The sequence below is a fragment of the Phalacrocorax aristotelis genome, chromosome 1, assembly GCF_949628215.1.
Source record: "Phalacrocorax aristotelis chromosome 1, bGulAri2.1, whole genome shotgun sequence".
In the NCBI taxonomy this organism is placed as follows: Eukaryota; Metazoa; Chordata; class Aves; order Suliformes; family Phalacrocoracidae; genus Phalacrocorax; species Phalacrocorax aristotelis.
Window position 1 is genome coordinate 103,641,886 of NC_134276.1, and position 20,771 is coordinate 103,662,656.

Here is a 20,771-nt window from a genome sequence, read left to right on the forward strand (position 1 = left end):
TTGAAGACTACCGTAGTCAGCATGTAAACTCTCAGATCATGTTTATATTGTTGCTCATACAACGCAACAGCTCAGGTTTTTGGCAGACTATTACCATTCAGTTGCCAGAAGGCTTGTCGCACCATCTCACGGCTGCTTTCCTTCTGGGGTTATATCCTTGTGAAGAGTAAGTGCTGCTCATTAATAACCTCCATTTTCCCAAGGGCAGGCTGACAAATAACTCAGGAGGGCAGAGGGGCAAAGATGCCTACTGTGTTATGTCTGCTGAAAAGCATGAAGCTACAGTACCATTCTTGACCTCATTGGTGTAAAAGGAGATACAGCAAACTGCAAGATGTAGGAAACAAGACAATTACCGAGACATTTATAGGTAACACATGCCTACAAAAACAGGCATACAGCTTTAAATATCACTAAATACATTAAAAATACAAAACTTGCAAGAACAAATACAAGGATCCAGATGTGAGCGTCACATTAGAACTACACCTGGTGTCAATTCAGCCTAAACACTCGGCTTCCCTCACTGCTGCATATGGCACTAAAATTATAACAGTCTATACAAAAAGCAGCACATTGCTGACATGCACTGTTAGTGACATCCTTAAAACTGCTGAATGTAAACTTGAAAGCAGATTATCTCAAAAGGATAAGCAACTGCCACATGTGCATCAATTCAGCTCATCGCAGCGCAAGTTGCAAGCTACAGCTGAAAAACATTAAAGCAATCTTCCTAGAAGACAGACTGCACTAATGAACAGGCTCTCTTGCCTATTAATGCCTATTCCCACCTAACGCCAAGTATGCAACACAGAAAAGGGTTGGAGGGAAGAGTGTGGCTTTACAACAAGGGCCTGATGCAACTGGTTGTTCTCCAGACAAACAGTCAGCAGGCGATCATATAGCAAACTGAGCAGGTAGGTGCGCAGCAGCAGTTTGGCGTTTATTCTGCCTTATGGTTGAATCCTTGCATGCTCCGTAAGACGTATCAGGGAACCCTGTGCTGACACAGTAACCAACCTTCTGGTCCTGCTTCCAGCTAAGTCCTCACTGATGCCATTGCAACCATGACACTGTCCTTCAAATAATTTTCTGAGGTATCGTATGTTAACAAAAGTATATGTTTAGTAGCTTAAATACAAATTATGCATCTGCACACACGTGCACACACACCCCTCTGTGAAAGGAATAGCGTCAAAGCTGTGAAAGCACTTAGAAGCAAAGAAATGTCAAAATTCAGGCTGCAGAAACACCCTCATTTTATTCCCTTGGTGCATATAATTAAGAGTGGCGTATCATCCAGGTGCAACAGTTGGCAGCTGTTAATAAAAGTGAACAGCACCCTGGGAGAAAGCCACCATGCAGATTTGCAGTAAGCACTTTTCAAAACAAGGGTGGTTTGTTTTCTTTTTTTTTATGTAGATAAAATTTTAAAAATATGTAGAGAAACAGGTAGGAAGAGAACTACTAATTAAATACTTATCGTGATAGAACAAACGCATCTAGGAAACTGATATACAAGTATCACTGAAGGAAGAACATAAAATAACAAATCAAATTTCAAATTAAGTCACTGTGGCCTTACTCTCTGAGCCACTGAAAGCAATGAAGGCATACCAAGTTTCACAGTTTTACCTACAACCTCACAATATTTGGAGGAGAAAAAAGGAAAGGGTTGAACTGAAAGACCAACGACCATCTCAGAAACACAACTTTTGTTTGCAACGAAGTAACTTCCTGGCCTATTTAATTGGCAAGATGGTTTGAAAGTGACACCACAGACACACTCATGGCCCCCAAAGCTCATAAATCAGACAAAGGTAAAGATCCAAGAACTATATGTGAGTATACACCAGATTTCCCAGGTTTTAATCCAGTATTACTACTTGGGTAACCCTGAATCTTGAGATACGGACAAAGTTGGCAATGGCAAGGCCCAGTACAGAAGCTCTCAAAGGGAAGCCCCCACCAGCGTTGGTTTCCCAGATGTAGAGCAGTGGTATCGCAGGGGAAGGCACAGTTACCAAGGGCATTAACAAGGCAAGATCTCACTTGCCAAAACGCCCAAAGGCCTTTGGTCACCAAGTCATCTCTGTTCCCTGAAGTCTGCGGTGGAAGACACAGGAAAACAGTGAATTTACTCAAGGCAAAATTAACACTGTGACATTATGAAAGTGTATATGGCATTGTAACATCTGCAGCTGTCTACTGTCACCGCTTATATCCATCTCTGTCCACTTGCCTATATCCTCTTAAACAGTTGCTAGAAAATAGAAATTATGCAAAGTGAGTCACTCAAGCCTTTGCTTCAGGGAACAGGTCCTGATGGGCTGAGACGAGAGCTGCCTCCTCCATCCTACCTGAGAAGGGGATAGAGAGGTCTGCAGGAAGAGGAGGCTTGAAATGGGAAAGGTGCAGGGCCAGGGGCCAATACCACCACAAGCAGACTTCTCTATACTCACTTACATAAATGTTGCTTAAACTGACAGCCTGTGCCTAGTCATGGGAAGCATTTTAGGAGGGCCCGCAGGGGCAAAAAAGGCATTTCCAGCGCTCTGCAGCGAAGCTGCTCTGCCCACCCACCCACCGCAGCATCTCTGGGGTGCCCAAACACACCTCTTCTAATTTTTTCTTTTTTACCTCTTTAATATAGAAATGCATTCCCAACACAAACTCTTCTGTGAAAAGGCTGCTTTTAATATTAATTGCTTTACCTTCATAGAAGAAACTGGCAAATTGTATTTTTAGCCACTGCTTCCCTCTGTTGCAGAAAGGCACTTGACTAACTGTAACTAAAAATGTGCCTTTTTTGAGCTTAACAATAGCACTAAAGAAAACAAACAAATTATTTGGTGGATGAGAAATCAAATGATTCAATTTGCCTCAGTGACTCTTTTGTGTAGTGCTAAAGATTACACCTAGTAGTAGTTAAATGTAATCTCGGTTCAAGTTTGTTTATAAGAACTTTGTCTCAATATACTGTCAATACATTGTCACTCCGCATCGCTATATGGAGTTACGGTCCACAGCAGATAACACAATCCACTCGGTCTACTAACAGAGCCTCACACCACCCCCACTGCAATGATGGCAACATAATCTTGGCTGTCTAAAAATGCAAAAACTACTCTTACGATATCTGCCTCTGCCCAATTCCCATTGCCTGGTGACTGACCCTTCTGAGCCCCAAGCAGAAGGCTTGAAGCAATCTGAGAGTATATTGTGCACAGGCTCCCAAAGTTAGCTGAATAACAATACAGCTAACTCAGCAGGGTTTCAGAGCCACAATTTAAAGCTAAATTGGCTTGCTCTTCATAGAGGAACTACGTTTCCTTAGGATTAGCAATAAAGACTGCCTGAGCTGATCTGACAAATCAGCCTTTTACCCAAAAATGTCAGATTATAGGCTGCGATATTTTTATTCAAAAGCAATGGAAAGAATAATCTGTTCAACATTCTCCTGCGCTCAGCTAAAATATACTTAATTGCATCAGGCACTACCAAACATTTTTCAAGCCCAGAAAATAATAAGCCTGACATTATGGCAACACAGACCGCAAGAAGTACCGTAAAAGATTTGATTTAAAGTCCAATGCCAAAGACGCTCATAGGGGAGGTTTAAAAATCTCACCTTAGCTCACCCTCTCACGCTTAGGTGCTCGTAGGAGCTGCTGGTTCCCACCCCACACAGGTCACTCAAAATGCATCATCCATCAAACTGCCCTCGAAGCAGCTGGTAAAGTAACTAGCATTTGGCCCACAGTATATAACATCTCATGCTCTCCTGAAGACCTCTTTAGCTTCTAGCAATTTCAGAGTGAGGTAATGGCAGATTTTTGGCATCCACTCCACATTGCCTTGATTCTGTACAATGTATTGTGTCAGTGCAATGGATCCGAGTGTAGCTGGGGACTCATTAATCCACAGATTTCGTTTCTAAACACACAATTTTCCGAAACAATAATGCGCATTAACTCCTCCGGAGTTGCTAAAGTCTGCTGCAAATCAAAACCTGTTTGGGCCCCCTTACTGAAGTTAGATGTTTTGGTGACCACAATGGCCCGGACCCTGCCAAAACAGCTACCAGACATTAGTAGTAAGACCCCTACTTTATACTACTATAGCAATTTTACTGAAATTTAGGCAATGCCCTTGCTCAACAACAGCTTTACAAGACAAAAATCAGATGTCAATTACTTCTTTTGCTTTCAAAATACATGCAGGCACTAATCCTGGAATAATAGGCTCATAAAACATCAGCTTAGAAAAATGCAGCAATTACACTGATCCAGCGAGCTGTCCACGGGAGACGGCTTTGTTTCCACATTTTGCTTTGCTGAACTCCACTTGCGAGTGTATTAAGTATACACTCCTACAGATTAACTTTTCATCTGCAAGTGAATGGACTGGAAGACTATACATGGTCAATTTCTCACTCAGCCACAGAAGGAGGGACAGCATCAGGCCCTTACAGAGCAACCTTTTCTTCCAGCCTCCAGAGGAACCCCGTGTCACCCCTGGGGGACTTCCCCACCGAGACAAGTTTAGGGATGGAGGTGGGTAAGGAGATGACAGAAGGTAACTGTCACACGCAGCCTCTGATGCCACGTCTCAGCTCCATTAAATCCAGCCTGATCTTGGCCACCTGATGTATGGCAGAGGAGCGTCACCTGGGCTCAGGTGCTGGCACTGTCGTACCTAACTCACCAGCGCCTGGCCCACTGTTCACCGAGGTTTCTCAGACACCCAAATATAGCTTAATCAATGGATTCGGCCCTTCATGTATCATGACGCTCTTGTGGAAGTACTTTGCCACGGAGATAAACCATTTCTTATGTAAGACATCCTCTTCCCACAGAGCCTCCCCCTGTGACCTGCTGCTGCCCGTCCCTGCTCTCACACTGCCTTGCACTTTCGCTCCTGATCCCATTCCCACCCTTGCCAGCCTCAGCCTCCTCTTCAACACACACTCTTGCGCTCTGAAAGAAAGGCATCTGGGTAAGCAGATGTTTTTCTTCTCGTCCTCATCTCACAGGCAGAGCTCAGTCGCCTGTGGTGGGCTCCATGTAGGCAGAGCTGCCAGCAGCTGTGAGGCAGAGCCAGTTTGGGCATGTTTCAGCTGCCTTTGGCTGGAGGCCACGTGAAAGCTCGGAATACGCCCAGAAGAGCTGAGTGTCCATCAGCTCTCTACTTGGGGTGAAATTCTCGCGTGGGGTCATGCGTAGGATTGAAAGCATTCACCCCTCCGGTTAGAGGGAGGAACCTCACTGAGATAGGACCTCACCTGAAGCAAATCATTAATTACTCTTATCTTCTATCCATTAACTCAAATTGCTTATTCATAAATACCTGGAATTAAATAGGTTGATTTTCTGGGAAGATGGACCTTTGATTAGTCAATTTGAAACTATGCGACTGATCTTTCTCCCGGTGAAGTTGATAGCAAGAGCTTCCTTTGATGCCATGGTACAAGATCAGGTCAGACGGAGCTCAGAGATCACCATCCCTGTCCACAAACATGGACACGGTGGCTCACCAGGAAAGAAGTGTTTGTTTCCAGGTTCTCCTGGAGTTTCTGCTTATCACCTTGTCACAGCGTGTGTTATTCAAGACACTGGGGGGAGAAGCAGCAGGCCTGGGAGCTGAGACAGAGGGGCACGTGGTGGGCCTTCTTATTTCTTCCCCTCTTAACAGACTGAGATAAATGTAGCAATCCCAAAACGTGGAGGTGGGAAGGACGTGTGTGTGCATGTGCCTTTTATCAACTGGAGGATCATTGGATGTATCTGTTACCAAGGAGAAGCACACGCTTGGTAACAGAAGAGTGCAAAATTATTTTTTCTGCATTCTTATATGATAATAATCACTAACCTTATCATTTTTCTCATTATGAAATTCAGAGCCCTATATTAAATTTCACTCCGTGACAAATTTACCAGAATGAAAAAAGAAAAAAAAAATATCCAAGAGCGTAGGAATGCAAGCTACCAAGATCCAATCTTAACAGCGGCAGGCTTACAGTGCTGCTGGAGCTGGAGGAAATTACACTGTACTTAGCTCCACTGGTCCAAGGAGCTTTCAGCAACAATAAGGCGTCCGGCTTTGGGTAGCCCTCTCTTAAGGGTCTGATACAACAGAGGCAGAAGTCAGACAGCTCAAACAAGAGCAGCACAACTTTTGATCGGGGGGCCCTGAAGAGCTTGTCCCTGCTCTGTTTACTTCCCAACCAAGCCCCTACTACTCTTTATATCGTTAGTGACATATCCTGATTGATGGGTAAAAGCCTCCACTGAAGGGTTCTGGATAATAAACAAAAAACTGAGACTCTCCGCAGATTTTTCCTACCAACACCCTGGAAAAAACCATCCAGGGTGCATCTCGCATCTTCAGCCGTGCAGGGGTATCAACAACTTCTAATCGCAGAACTGCACGTACCCTCCTCCTGCAGACACACGCAGCATCTCCCATCGCTCGGAGGGGTGAGAGGTACCTGTACGTACCTACACGCTAAATGTCGCGACTAGACTGCCGGTGGCAACTGGTCCTCAGCAATACAAGTCTCACCATTGAAACCACATTTCTAACAAGACCAATAAGGGAACGAACGGGGGGAATTAAAAAAAAAAAAAAAAAAAGACAGGTGGAGGCAACTGAAGTATTGAAAGAGGAAAGCAAAATTACAGTCACGGAGATCTCAGCGTGCAAAGGGGAAGCGCCGTTTTCACGCCCACGGCGCGCAGAGGGACGCGGGGAAGCCGGGCGAGGGGTGCCGAGGGGAGCCCCCGGCGTTGGGGACCCCGGGGAGGTCCCCTCGCTGGGGGCGGGGAGGGGAGCTCACCCTCCCGGCCGGCAGAGACCCAGCACACCCATCGCACCCCCACACCCCCCCACTCAGACAGACAGACTCGGCGGGCTGCCGACAGCCCCCCGAGGGAGGGGTGGAGGGCGGCCCCGCTCCGGGCGCGGTACCTTCTCTCCGGTGAGGACGTGCAGCCCCTCGCGGACCTTGGCGAAGGAGCCCTCTCCCAGCTTTCTCCCGATCAGGTAGTTGCCCACCCGCTTGGTGTGCTGGAAGTCGCGGAGCCGCTCCCGCGGCGCCGCCGCGCTCAGCCAGGCGGCCAGGAAGCTGCCCTCCGCCGCCGCCGCCGCCGCCTTCCGCGCCTCCCCGCCGCCGCCGCCGCCGCCGCCCGCCACCGCCGGCGGCTCGCTCAGGAGCCCGTCGCCCGCCGCCGCCGGCATGCCCGGCCCCGGCGCTCCCGCTGCCCCTGCCGCTGCTCCGGCCCCGGCCGCGCCGCCTGCCCCCGGCCCGCCGGGCGGTCACCGCGCGGGCAGCAAAGTTGCTCCGGGGAGATCGCCGCCGGCCAGGCTGGGGCGGAGGGGCCGGGGGGCGGAGCGGGTCCGGCGGGGGGCCGGGGCTGGGGCGAGCCGGCGGCGCGGTGCCCCGGGCGGCCGCCCCTCATTGGATCCGCCGCCTCCCGCCCGCCCCGCCCCGCCCCGCCCCGCCCCTGCCCCTGCCCCGCGCCGGCGGCGGCGGCGGCGGCGGCGGGCGTGAGGCTGCCGCGCCGAGCGGGGAGGAGGGACCGGCGGAGGGAGGGGGAAAGGGCTCATTCAGTTTGAATTTGCGGTAATTTAATCCCCTCGCACGCGGCGGGAGCGGGTGCGATCCAAACCCGGCAGCCTGGGTATGTTCAAATCCGGCTGGCCCCTCCTCCTCCCCCCCCACCCCCGGCACCCCAAACCGGGGGTGGCAGCGCACCCCTCTCTAGAATTAAACCCGGGATCCCTGTTCCCCGGCAGCGCCGTGACTCTCTCTGCCCGCGGCTCTGTTCTATTGCTGCCCGGGAATATCTTTTGTGCTGCTTTTCGCCACCTTCCTTGCCGAGCGCGCCTGAGGGCTTCGGTTTGTTTTGGTTTTTATCTCAGCCCCGTGTCGGGGTAAGGTGCGATCGTGACCGCCCCGCCCCGCCCGCCGCTCCCGCTGCTCCGGCGGCGCCGGCGGGCTCCGGTCCCGCTCCCCGCCTCGTTCACCGCCCGCTTCTCCATCTTACGCCGCCCGGCCCTCTGGTCTCCTCCGCCGGCGGCCTCCTCCTCCTCTTCCTCCTCCCGGCCGAAACCCCCACCTCCCGCCCGCAGTCTGCATCCCCCACATGCTCTCCGGGGCTCGGTGGACCGGGAGAGAGGGGGCGAGCCGGGCCCCCATCCGCCGCGGTCTGCTGCGTCCGGGGGAAGGTCATTTCCCTGCCGGTCTTCCCCGCCTCGCGGGGAGGGAGAAGAAACGAGTATATTGCCATTTTCACTGCCCAGCCCCCCCTTCCACGGGGGGGCTGGAGGCTGCACTGGCCGGGGAGGGCAGGGATGGGGGGTGAGACAGAGCCGGCGGAGCTACCCTGCTTTGAGGGGTTCCCGATGGTCAGTGACCGATGCTCTGCCCGGCCTTGAGGAGTGCCCGCCGGTCAGCGATGCTAGCAGCCTTCAGCTCGTGCTGTGGAGGACCTAATGAAACGGTTAATTCATTGAAATGCCTCAGGGCTCACAAGGACTTTAACCTAAAGCCTATCTTCAGCGCGGTACCAGCAAGAAAGTAATCAAGGAGCCCAATGTAGCTTCAAGCTTGATCTACGTTTTCAAGTCTTGCCCGCGTTGTTGCGTTAGTTAATAGTTTGAAAAAAAGAAATCACGCGCACCCTAACAGATGCAAGCTCTGTCAGCGAAACCTCCCGTAAAGATGCAGTTGTACCTGACAAAAACCGGCTTAGAGCTTTGCTGCAATCACACTTCACCCCATGTGAAGCTGTTTTTCCCACTAGAGGGCTGGCTAGCACAACTCTCCCTGCGCACACACTGCCACCTCTTTTAAAGCTCTTCTTTTACTCCTTGAAAATGTCATAGCGATTTTATACCACGCTGCTGTCAGTTAGCCTTTAGCTCACGACCACGCTCCTATCACTTCACTGGGAGAACTACACCCCTCTGGTCCCCTCCGCTGGAGTAGTCTAACCGCGTCGCTAATCGGATTTTGGCTGGCACAGGTGTTGGTTAGCCATGTGCTCCTTCCACGCCACCTTTCCTTGACATGACTGCTTTGTTAAAAACTTCCTCATTTAAGCCAGAGTTGAGCTATGTCATGATTTTACCGTGCCGATCGTAATGGATAACGATTTGTAGTTTCCCCTGTGTCAGTCCAGGCTTCCCAGGTGATTGATAATCAGATTAAAACATACCAAGCCTGGATTTAGGCAAAAGGCGGGCAGCTGCGCAGGGGGGGCTGGTGGCAAGGCGCTCCGGGCTGCCTGCACTGGAGGAGGTGTCACTGCCGGAGGCGCTGAGCCCTGCTACCTCCTGACGACCCCACGGCTGGGGCTGGTCGGGGTGCAAATGGGGTAGGAGCCCTCTCGGCCCAGCTGTGTCGGGAGACATGCCCAGCTCCCCCCACACTTAAGAGATGTCAAGAGGGGTAAGAAAGTGTCTAGTCTGCTGGGAAGGGAAGAGGGTGAGATGGAGGGAGCGGGTGCCCACGCTGCATGGAGGTGGTGGCTGATAGCTGTGTGGGATGAAGACCCTTACTGCAAGGCAGAGTACAGGGAAGGAGCACTACAGAGACTACAGAGACTTGCACCACAAATTTCTGGAGTTCAGCTGGCCACCTTCCACCACTTGACTTCAGCTCCCTGAAACTTTCACTGACCCCTCCAAAATGTATTCCCTGTGGCTAAATACAGAGTGGTTCCATTGCCGAGAGCCCTGGAACTGGCTCTGCACCACCACACTCAATGATATATATGTTTTCAGATTAAATTTCAAACAAAACAGAAATCCAGCACCGTCCCAGTAGGCAGAAACTGGAGAAGGGAAAGCTCCAAAGCCAATAAATAATATTTTGGTTTAAAATATACACGCATCCCATGCTCTGGACATATTTAGAAATGCCACAGTATGCAGCCACTTAAAATCAAAGTCTGTGTGTTCTATCACTAGTCCAAGCAATCCTGGGAGAAGTTTGGTCCCCTGTGGGAAGGTGTAGGGACACAGGACTGTGACAAGCTGCCTGAACTGATGGCTGCTGTGCTGAAGATGAGCTCCTCATAGCTGGGGTGCACTTTGACGTGACACATACCTAACAGCAAAACCAGTCCTGCCCCCACTCTCCCCCGTGGTGCAACGCTGTGCCGACTTGTTTGTGCCGCTGTGCTATAAACAGGGTCGGCGGGGTGATCCAGGCTTTTTAAAAGTGCCAGGAAGTTTAAGACAACTCCTCTACTCACCTGGCCGCCAGAGAAATACAAGTGGAAGTGCACAGTGAGGCAGTGCAGGTGACCTTATACCACACTGTGCCATGCCAATGTCATCCTTAGACAAACTACCCCTGTTATCAGACCTTCCTCACCCTCCTGAATCAACCGGGACTGTTAAATCTGGCTCCTACCAAATCTGAACAGTCCAGAAGATAACTTCATCGGTATTTTCTAAATCAAAGCTGGAAGTGGGAAGGTGCGCTCTGTGTTTGCAGGGAAGGTGACCCAATCCTTGCACAGGTCCGGAGAGTGGCAAGGCTGGATCGTTCAGTGGTGAACATGGATCTACGTCACAGACTTCTCCGGTCAGCATGATATATGTGAGGTTTTCAACAACGTTGTTCTATGGGGAGAAAAAAAAAAAAAAAAAAAGAAAAAGCCATACTGCAGCCAGTTACATTGGAAGAATAAAAAGTACATATTGCTTTCCAGTTGTGGAGGGGCGATATTCTATATTATTTAATGATAATACTATGCTAAGAGGGCTTGCAACTGTATGTGCTGTACAGCTGTTCTTGAAATGGACCAAATACACGTTTCAGACAGACAATGCAAGAATTCCCAAGTGTCTCTTATGCAGGGAACTGGAACAAGAAAATAGGAAACATGGCTGCCCAAGAAAATGCTGGAAGACATGCCTGGATGCAGCTTCTGGCTAACCCTTATACGAAGCGACGCGACGGAGCGCAGAGGAAAGGCATAGCCCTGTTTCAACAGCCACAGCATGCCCTCAGGCAGGAAGAGCTGTAAGGTAAAGACCACTGTTCGTTAGCAGCAGGAGACCAGCTCATCATTTAAATGGCGTGTGCACAGGCCCACATCCTCCGCTCCCTGGCTATAGAGCTCCTCTCAGCCACCCTACGCTGGCCTCAGCGTCTGTAAGTACGGATGCACAAAAAGGGATACGCATCAGCATCAGTAAGTCCTCACTGGCATAGGAGGGGTGAGCTGAGACCATGTGCCTCCATCGACTGCTTCCCTGCTGGTGTCACCTGGGGAAGGGGGGGAACCTCACCCAGTGCAAAACAAACCAGACCCTTCCCTTGCCCAGAGGAATATGCTTTCAGACAGACAGACAGACAGAGGTATGCGCCTTTGTTTAGGCTCACAGCTCCCACTTGGCTAACAGAAACATGGTTTTGGCCACTGTGATGATTAAACAGATGTTAATAGTATGTTTCTCAGTCTAACACCTGAAAATCAACCTCTTTTAAAAATAAAACTGGCAAGAAATGCCTATTGCCGCAAACATTAGGAGAGCTCTGAAAGAACCCAGTGAATATTTTTTTTAATTGACTCAACTTGAGGACTTAATGAGTTGACAGTATGCTTTTAAACAGGCGAGACTGCTGCCTTCTCACGATTTCTATCCCGTCCAGCTGTGCCCATCAGGGTGCAGTCTGGATGGAAGGGGGATCAAAGGTTGCATTCATTTCTGTCCATGCTTCAATTTAAATTGAACTCCAACGTGCTTTATTTTGAACTGCAGTCTTTCCAGGTAATGACATTTGCTGATTAACTGTTGAAATTACTAATGAATTAAAGGCAGTAGTCTGTCTTCAGGTTGCAAAAGCTGTAATAACAAGCTTCTAAAAATAATTTACAGCTTGATTTAAACCCATGAAAACAAAGAAATTCAGAGTTATCCAGACAGTATTGCCCTTTGCCACCTTCAGCATTTTAAAATATTGTAATAAAATATATTATCAGCTGTAGACTGGGAGTTTTGCAGCCACGAGGCTGCAAGACTGAGGTCCCTGGGCCCTGTCCCCAGTGTCAAGGTCCACTTGGGCTGAATCCTTCAAGGGGTCAAATGCTACAGCCATGTTCCCAAGCTACAGCACCATGTCCAAGGAGGATGTGGCTGGGGGCAGAAATGGAAAATGCTGGTCCAGCAGCGGCAAATGGCTCTGCAAAGGAAACGTTTGTGAGCCTGAGAACCCATCAGCAAAATGCTTCGCCTTACCGTGCTGTTGCCTCTTCTGGTGCAGCTGGTGGTGGCAGCTTTCCAAACACTTCTTGTGGAAGCACAGGGCTGTCGCCTGGGATGCTGAAATTCTCCTTACACCTCACCTGTGTATGCGATTCACATTAATTGGTCTCACTCGTCCTTCTGAAGAGATCTGAGGTCCCTGAGTGAAGGAACAATGAAATCTCAGCTTTTTTCGCAGATCCAGTGGTAAACGAAGCAAGTAAACTCCTAAGTATGCTGCACAAAAGCAATGAATAAATTCAGTTCTGGGCAAACTAAAAGTGGGTAATTTGCCATTTACCTGCCACATCACCAGGCCTTTTGAAATCAGTGGTTAACTGCTGACTTCAGTCAGGTTGTAGGAGAAACCCTGACTTAGGACTGACATCTTAGGTAAAAAAAAGTCATCCTGCTATTGCTTATGCTCTTTGGTATTTCATTCTGCTTTAAAATAACTGGGCTTTTTGCAGTTTGTTTGGCAGCTGTCTAGTTTTGTGATATCTGGCTTTCAGATATTACAGGGATATTAATTTGAACCAGTTGGGTTTATAATATTTTTTGAAGTGAGAATGTGTTTGTACTTGTTCTTCAAGAATTTATAAAAATTTACAGTGTTTAAATCCCTGTCTCAGTTCAGACTGACAAGAACCTAAGTTTAGTGGCACTTCCACAGTAACGGATCACGTACCTGGCTCAGCAAGGGTGCCCTTTCTCCCCTATAGTGCAACGCGGGTAGCAGGGAAGCAGACAACCCGTTCAGTATGACAGTGATGTCCAGTATCAACTGATGACATTATGACTTATCTGCTTCCATAGGGGTACTGCAGATACCATTCAGCTGACAGTGGTATTTCTAAACCCGTGTGGTCCTGTAATCATAGGGAATGAGTGTATGTCACCTTTCAATTGTTGCAGAAAGAGGACTTGTACAGTTAAGTTTTCACAAGCTTAAAACGTGTATTTGAAAAACATTGAACAAATTTTGTCCTCAGAAGTATTCAGAATATATATATGTGCAAAAGTACCTAAGTAAGCATTGAAACTACTTGATGACTTTTACAGAAATATGTTGGCAATGGGATTATCTGTCACTGTGTCTCCAAGCACCAAAAGCTCTGCTATTCCTGTGCTCCCACCAAATTTCCAGTTTGCTCTCTGCCCTGCAGCTTCTGTAATACAGTTCTCTGCAGCCAATATAAAAATCGAGAGCATGCGATGACTTGGGGTTATCATAAACCAAACTGAATTTAATATCAAAGTAAATAGTAGGTGGTTGCTGTATCAATTATGTTATTCTTTTTCACATTTCATTAATTAGGAAGTTCAGTTTTTTAATTTAAATTAAACCACTGTGAAACCCTCCTTGCAGCGCACAGTGTCATAAAATTTAGGACCTTGAATATAAGTTTCATTTACATATGAGAGAACACAAGAGCATTGTATAATTATGCCTACGTGAAATACTTGGTATTTTCAAAAGCCTTTAGATATCAGTGATGGATGACACACAAAGGAAAAGGAAATTAGACTTTTGTGAATCTCTGGAATTAGCGTATCGTGCAGAAAAAGGTGTGAGCTATTATGAATGCTGACAGAGCCCCTTCAGTGGAGTTCTTGGGTCACTCCATGGTGTCACGCTGGCACACTGTTATTGTGCTCTAAGAGTAATTGAAATGCATAATGAGAACGAAGATGAGCATGTATTTGAAATAAAGCTTTACATTTGAAAATGGCCTGACGCTAGTCCAAATGATACTGTAAATGTTGTGCCAGACAACATTCAAGCAAGTAGCCTGCCTCAGTGGACATGCAGAATCAAGATGCCCTCAAGCTGTAAGATTGTATCATCTCCTTACTCTTCTCCACTTTCTTGTCAATAAGTCAGAAAATATCCCAGTACCACAGAGCCTAATGTAGGACTGGTGGTTTTCCCATCGTTGCTGCAGGCTGAGCACCATCACCCTGTGTCCACGGTGTGCTTGCACCTACAGTAATTGCTGGTTTTTCAGCCAAAGAAAGTCAGCTATTTAAAGGCTTTCTTGCAAGAAATGTTCCAAACATGTTGTTTACATTCATGCTAAAATGTGAACACACCAGCGACTTCACTCCTGAACTGAGATTTCTATGTTTTCTTTAAGCCTGAAATAGTTTTTTTTATGATTAAATGAATTGTTGGAAAGCAGAGTTTTACTGTGGTAAAAGTACACATAACACTATCACAAAACTGTTGCAGATACGTACTCTATATATAAGGGCTACAGGAGGGCAACTGCTTAGGGACAGGATCCGAAGTGTTCAGGTCAAACAGCTCACTGTCTTTGCTAGCACTGCCTTAGCCCCTGCTACAGGCTTTTCCTCCATGGACGAGAGCAGCAAGGTGTCTACCCTCATTAGCCAGCGGGGACTAACTTAGTTGCGTTCCTTCCAGCTCCTACCTGACAACCTTCCTTTAAGGCATGTAAAGGCTGCTGCACAGCAGTGTACAGCAGCAGTGGACACGAAGGGCGCAGTCGCGGCACTATGTCAGACACCTGCTTATGGTTCAGCTCAGGCTGGCTTTAGCTTGTATTATCTGGATGTTAGTGGAGCAGCTCCGCACATCTCAGCTCTGGCCCAGGCTTTCTCAGTTCTTAATAGATGCAGAGTAACAACTGCTCTCCACGTGGTCAATAAACAGGTTCTCATAGGTTCATAATGTACTAGATATGTAGCCTGTTAACCGGGCAGCACTTCACCTATGAGAAATGTAAAAGGAGTGATACATCTTCCCGACTGCACAGTGTGGCAAGGAAAACAACAAAGTTCAGCCAACCATCATGTTGTTGGCTGTTCTGTTGCACACAAATCCCATCATATAACTGCTATAAATAAAGACTTTGTTAGCATAGTTAGTGTTAACCGAAAACTGGGAAACCTTTTACATTTAATCAGATTTAAAACTTTGAAATGAATGCAGTCTTGTGCTAAGCTATGAAAATTCATCTTGGTACTCTGCAACTGAAAACATTAATTCTCCAACTGTCTTTGTATATGAATAGACTCGCTGCATGATTATTGCAAATCTCATTTGCAACTCATGATTAACTTGCTGCAGTCATGTCTCTCTGCATGCAACTTCCCCAACTATTGAAACCACATCAAAAATTCAGAGCTGGGAGACTCAATTATGAAGTGCACAATTTTTTACAGGTGAACACTTTGGCATTGTTTCAGTACCTGGCACAGCCCTGAAACACTTCCAAAGCTATATTAGCTTAATAATAAATGAATTAAATGTTAATTTATAAATCTTGTTTGCGTGATTTTACCTCAGTGGGACTCAGTATCTGAAATCTCTAACAATTAGCATAAAAATCTATATGGGACTATTTTTAACTCTCAAAAAGAAGGGGATACACGGTGTTCTACAAACATGAAAACAAGTACGGAACCAATTCCCAGTTTCTCTAATTATGAGATTCATGTTTTAATAAGACAGCTCAAGCAAGTAAAAAGGCAAAGATCTGCTTTTGATCCAAAGCTGAAGCAGGTGTAGAGGATGAGCAGTGGGAGCAGAAACAACATAAGGAAGGATGTGATGCTGCTGCACAGGAAGCAGGTAGCTGTGTGGAGCAGAGGTGAACGGAGTGATGACTTAGAGGAACGCATCCGATTTCAAGTGGAAACAGATGATTATGCATACTCAGAGCTTTTTGGTTGGAATATAGTACGATCCCTTTGTGATCTAGGGTACTTCTGATCCCACCAGACTTTGTATCTATGGCAAAAGACTCTGTGAGTTAATTAGTACCTGTTTCCCACCCTCCATTTAGTCCATAGATATTTAAATCAACAGGTATTTCAGCTTGATACCAGGCTTGCGGGTTTTTTTTTCCTTTGCGCACTTAAAAAGAGGACTAACTGGTCTAAACTCAAAAAAAAAAGGGAAAAGAAATGTGTTTGTTCCCTTGAAATTCTCTTAGTGTTGACAAGGGCTTTCTGTCACATGGGCTTCTTCTATTTAATGAGTCAGTGTTTGTTTAGTCCTGAGCATATAATATATGCCAGTCTGTTGTCATAGAGGTGGTTGTGATACGTTTTCTTTGCAGGATCAAGCATGGATGGCCTAAGATCATTTCCTCACTCAAGCATGAAGAATCCTCATAGCACAGTTACCAAAATCTGACGGGTTTGTTTATTTCAATAGATTGATTTACTGTAAAATGCCTGTAAGGTAAAATGATTTTGTTTAATTTCCCTGTAAACGCCTGGACACATATACATTGTTTAACAACCAGATACATACCAGGCTGGCCACTGTTCATCTCGCACAGACTCCCACAGGACAAATTAACCATGAGCCTCCCTGCCAGACCCTCAGGCAAAAATATGAGAAAACAGATGGGCCTTACATTGTGCCCTGAAGGTCAATGGATGTCAGCTCTGCTAGGCCACTGGGAGAAGTAAATTCCAGAGCTGGGGATGTTTCACAAAGAAAGCAGAGCTTACACTCTCCAGATGTTCAAATCCAGGGTGTGTCAGCGAAAGCTCTCTGGCTGGTCTCAGCTGTCAAGATAGTGCTCTTAGAGGAAGGGAAGAGGAAATTCCTCAGGCAGTCTCAGTCCAAGCCACGCTGTTTCACTGGTCCAAACTGGCGGTCTTGGATTCATAGCATCAGAATCGATACAGGAACCGATGCCAGGAAACAAACATGGTATGCAGGGACTGTGTATTTCAAAAGGAGCATCTCTTTCAATAATGTAGCTCACACACCGTATTCCTGTGTAATTATTTCATAAATTACCTGAGAGTTTCCTGCAGTATGAATTTTTTTTTTTTTGGTCAACCGTACTGTTTGGGTTTTCCTTCCAAAAGCTTAGGGATGCACTGTGCAAAGCGTTCCTTCCAAACCTCATTTGCATCCCACCCATGTTTTAGTCCCAACCAAATCTCTCCACGTTGCACAGTTCCCTTTCCACACAGCTACACATCGCCCTCAAATCCCTGCTTCTGGCTTGGGCGTCTGAGACTGCCACGCCGTGGCAGCAAGCAGCAGCTCCGCCAGAAGCCGCCCCCAACTCCCTCACGGGAACTTGGCCAAAACCAGCCTATCTGAACGATGCTTGCTGCATACTCAAAGGGATATTTGCTCCTGTTTATTTTCTGTTTCTCTCCAGGTTATTTTTTCTTTCTTGCTTATTTCTCAGTCTCAGAACTATTAGTAACAAGCCCAAGTCCCCTGTCATGATGGTTCAGATGAAGAACAGAAAACAGTAGGAACTCTGGAATTACTGATGGTTTAGACCATTTGCCCATATCTCCCTCAAAAGAAAAAAACTGGTGAAACAATCTTTTTCAAAGGATTTTGTTGCCCTTTCTCTTACTGGTGTCCTCAGTAGAGATGGGTTTCTTGCTCCCAGCTCCCGCTGTGGCTACTCAGGCTCTGGACCCAGTGATGCCAGGGGAAGATTTGCTTCAAAAGCTTAGGGAGAGAGAGGGTAGGAGTTGGCCATCGTTAGCAGAAGGAAAGTTGCCCAGACTGTTAAAGTGGCTGGCAGGCTACCAAGCTCGGCAGAAAACAGCAGTTTCTTCAGCAGTGGCCTGCCTGGCAGCTCTAACTGCCACCAGTTCAGCAGGACACTGTGCTCGGCAGCTGGCACCGTGCAACACTGCTGCAACTCTGGGATCTGGATAAAGTGTCTGAGACACCTTAGATCTGGCACCACCACCAGATACGTCTTTTCAAACCCCTCAACAATGGGGAGCTGGCTTCACCACTGGACAGGGGATGTCCAAACCGTCTTCATAATCCTGGGCACCTCTACTGCAGTCCTGAACTCCTGAACCTCAAGAGTACTGAGATAACAGTTTTGAAGAGGGTTTTATTTGGCTCCAGCCTTGTCTCCACATAAAGATCATGAAGCTGCAGACTAAAACCAGCCTCTCAACTCCACCAGGAGGGCTAACATTTGCACTCCTGTCTGATTCCTCAGCCAGTTCAGTTGCAGAGCTAGCACTAAGAAGGCCCTAATTCAGTAACACTAATCCAAGCATCTAAAAATCATAACTCAGGCCTCCAAAAATCATGAAGCTGGCTTGAAAATAAGTCTTAGCTCTTTTTGCCTTTCCCTTATGGTTTCTGGCCTTTTTAGCTTAGTGTTGTACATACAGGTCTAGCCCTTAGGTTTAGTCTAGCCGTAAGCACATGTGAACTCTCAAACATTTGTTTACATACACACTCCATGCTCAAATGAATAGTCCCGTTTAACAAAATCAGACTAATCCTAGTGAGGAAGTTTTACAAATTAGGCTCTAAATATGTATGGAATGACTGAATCCATTTTGGGTGTAGAAAGTGCTATTTACAAATATTCTGCAGAGAGGTTGCGGTCAAGACACCCTTGTAAGTCCTCCAGTGGAAAACTGGAGGCCAGCTCCTGCTGGGTCCAAATAAAGTTTTTACATTTTTTACTGGTAGACTTTCTAGAGAAATGGAGAAAAAAAGACAGATAAAACACAGTTCTGGGTTTGTGTATTTACATGATTAGGGCATCACTCAAAGGTTTGGTTGAATATGTCAGGATATCAGGTGGATTATTACAAAACCCAGTAGGTTATGCATTTCTGCACTTGTTTCTACAGCAAACACATACTTTCTCCCTTGAATCAGCACTGATTTATCCACCTGGCTGATGAATGCTAGGTATCATGAAAGATTTGGCAGGGAAAGGGAATTACTCATGAAAACTTTGGCTTTGTTATCACTTTCAGACCCTACTACTCCCTGTCTCCTCTTAACATAAAGGGACTAAGGCACTGGGTGGGCATTCCTACCTATGAAAAATAGCATCTTAGTCAATTTAAAACATGGCCCACCAATACATACACAAGGAAAAACAAGGAGAAGTAAAGAAAAAAAGCTGCTAAATGATCGGAGTATTCTCTGTAACCCCATCTGGAAAAGTACATCTGGTTCTGCTCTCCACAACTCAATGAGTAAATTGGTAAACTGAAGAAAATTCAGACAAGAGCTATGGGGTTGAAGAAAGACCTAAATAATACACTTCACAGTGGAAGAACTTGGTCCTTTAAAGCCTAGCAAAGGGAGGGGGTGATTGCTCGTAGTTTGCGTGTCTAAGTATGAACACAGGCTCACAGACAAAGCTATAATGAGATCCAGTGTTTGTGAGCTGAATCTAGACAAACTCAAGCTATAAGACACATTTTTAACAGTGAGGGTAATTAACCACCACAGCAACCCAGTGAGGCATTATGGCAAAGTCTCCTTTTTTGGAATTCTGTAAATCAAAATCAGATGTTTTCCTAAAAGACATTGTATTGCAAACAGGAAGAAGCCTGATGCTGTGTGTCAAACAGGAAGGCAGGCTAGAGCATCACAGTAGCCCATCTGGCATTAAGAACCATAAACTAGAATTATTCTTTTGTAATGAACCATATTCTCTGGGGAGAATCAAGAGAAAGTTTTGCCATCAGAATTGGAAGTTACATTGTTGGAACAGAGAGAGTGGAAAGGTGAAGCAAAGCATCACTTATAGGGAGAGATGTATCTTTTATTCAATCAACTGATAACAGTTTGATCAGCTTTCACTAGCTTGTCTGGAGTCTTTTCCACCTATTCATCTAATAAAATATTTTATCTCCTGACAAACCCAGCTTCACTTATTGTTGAAGATGATTGAAGGACTAGTCACAAGCTTGTCATTAGGAAATGCAAAAGGAGAGAGAAGCAGACTTACAATGAAGACGAGAAGAAGCTGCAAAACACGGAAGGGTGAAGGACAAATGGGACAAAGTTGTGTTTATGTGATGAATCATGGGATATATTTAAATACCTAGTGATTAGGTACACAGTCAAAATGCAGAAATTCTTGGTTTACTCATCACGAAAGTGCTGAGCTCCTGAGTGTGTGGAATTTGGCACAAAATATTAGAAAAGTGGCAACGGCTCAATTGCTTTATCTACCTTTCAGTTACGGATATCCATCTCATTTATGGAAAATAAAAGGTCTAACCTCTGATGACCTTGTGCCCTGCTTCTCTTTACTTACATATATTTTGTATGGGATCGGGAGGGGTTTGGCAAATCAGCTGCTCACCCTCAGTCAAATAATTGAAATTTCACAAATCCTTAGACATAGTGACTTCTGTAAAACAAATCATCAGAGCAGGGAAGAGTGTTAGCTGGGTGGTCAGCAAAAAGATATATTATTTACAAAGAGAAAACAATGGATGGCTCTGTAAAACATAAGGCACATCCTCTTTTTCTGAGGCAGACTTTTCCTGTACCTGCATTACATTGTGTGAAATTCCTAACCCTTCAGAATGGCAACTGTCATGGCCTAAAATTGCTGCTCTGGTACGAGCCATCAGTAACAAGCCTGATTTTGCAGGAATGTTCAATTGCAGGACCCAGGGCACTTCAGGCTGCTTGCTGGCCCCTGACGGACCAGAGATGGAGCAGGAAAAGCAAGTGTGATGACTGTCCAGTCATACTTCTCATTGTCAGC

General features: G+C 46.5%; 1 protein-coding gene across 3 annotated transcripts in view; it reads right to left on the bottom strand.

Moving 5' to 3' along the window:
• The window catches only part of HUNK (hormonally up-regulated Neu-associated kinase), a 57,177-nt gene extending 48,905 nt beyond the window's left edge, over nucleotides 1-8,272 (bottom strand). For 2 of the 3 annotated variants that reach the window (XM_075101065.1, XM_075101035.1), the window contains exon 1: nucleotides 6,970-7,327. In XM_075101065.1, coding sequence (XP_074957166.1) covers nucleotides 6,970-7,239 — 270 coding nt within the window. In that variant the 5' untranslated portion in view covers nucleotides 7,240-7,327. Of the gene's footprint in view, nucleotides 1-6,969; nucleotides 7,328-8,048 lie in introns of those variants that run through there. The other variant, XM_075101055.1, reaches the window with a different exon arrangement.
• Nucleotides 8,273-20,771: the final 12,499 nt, after the last annotated feature.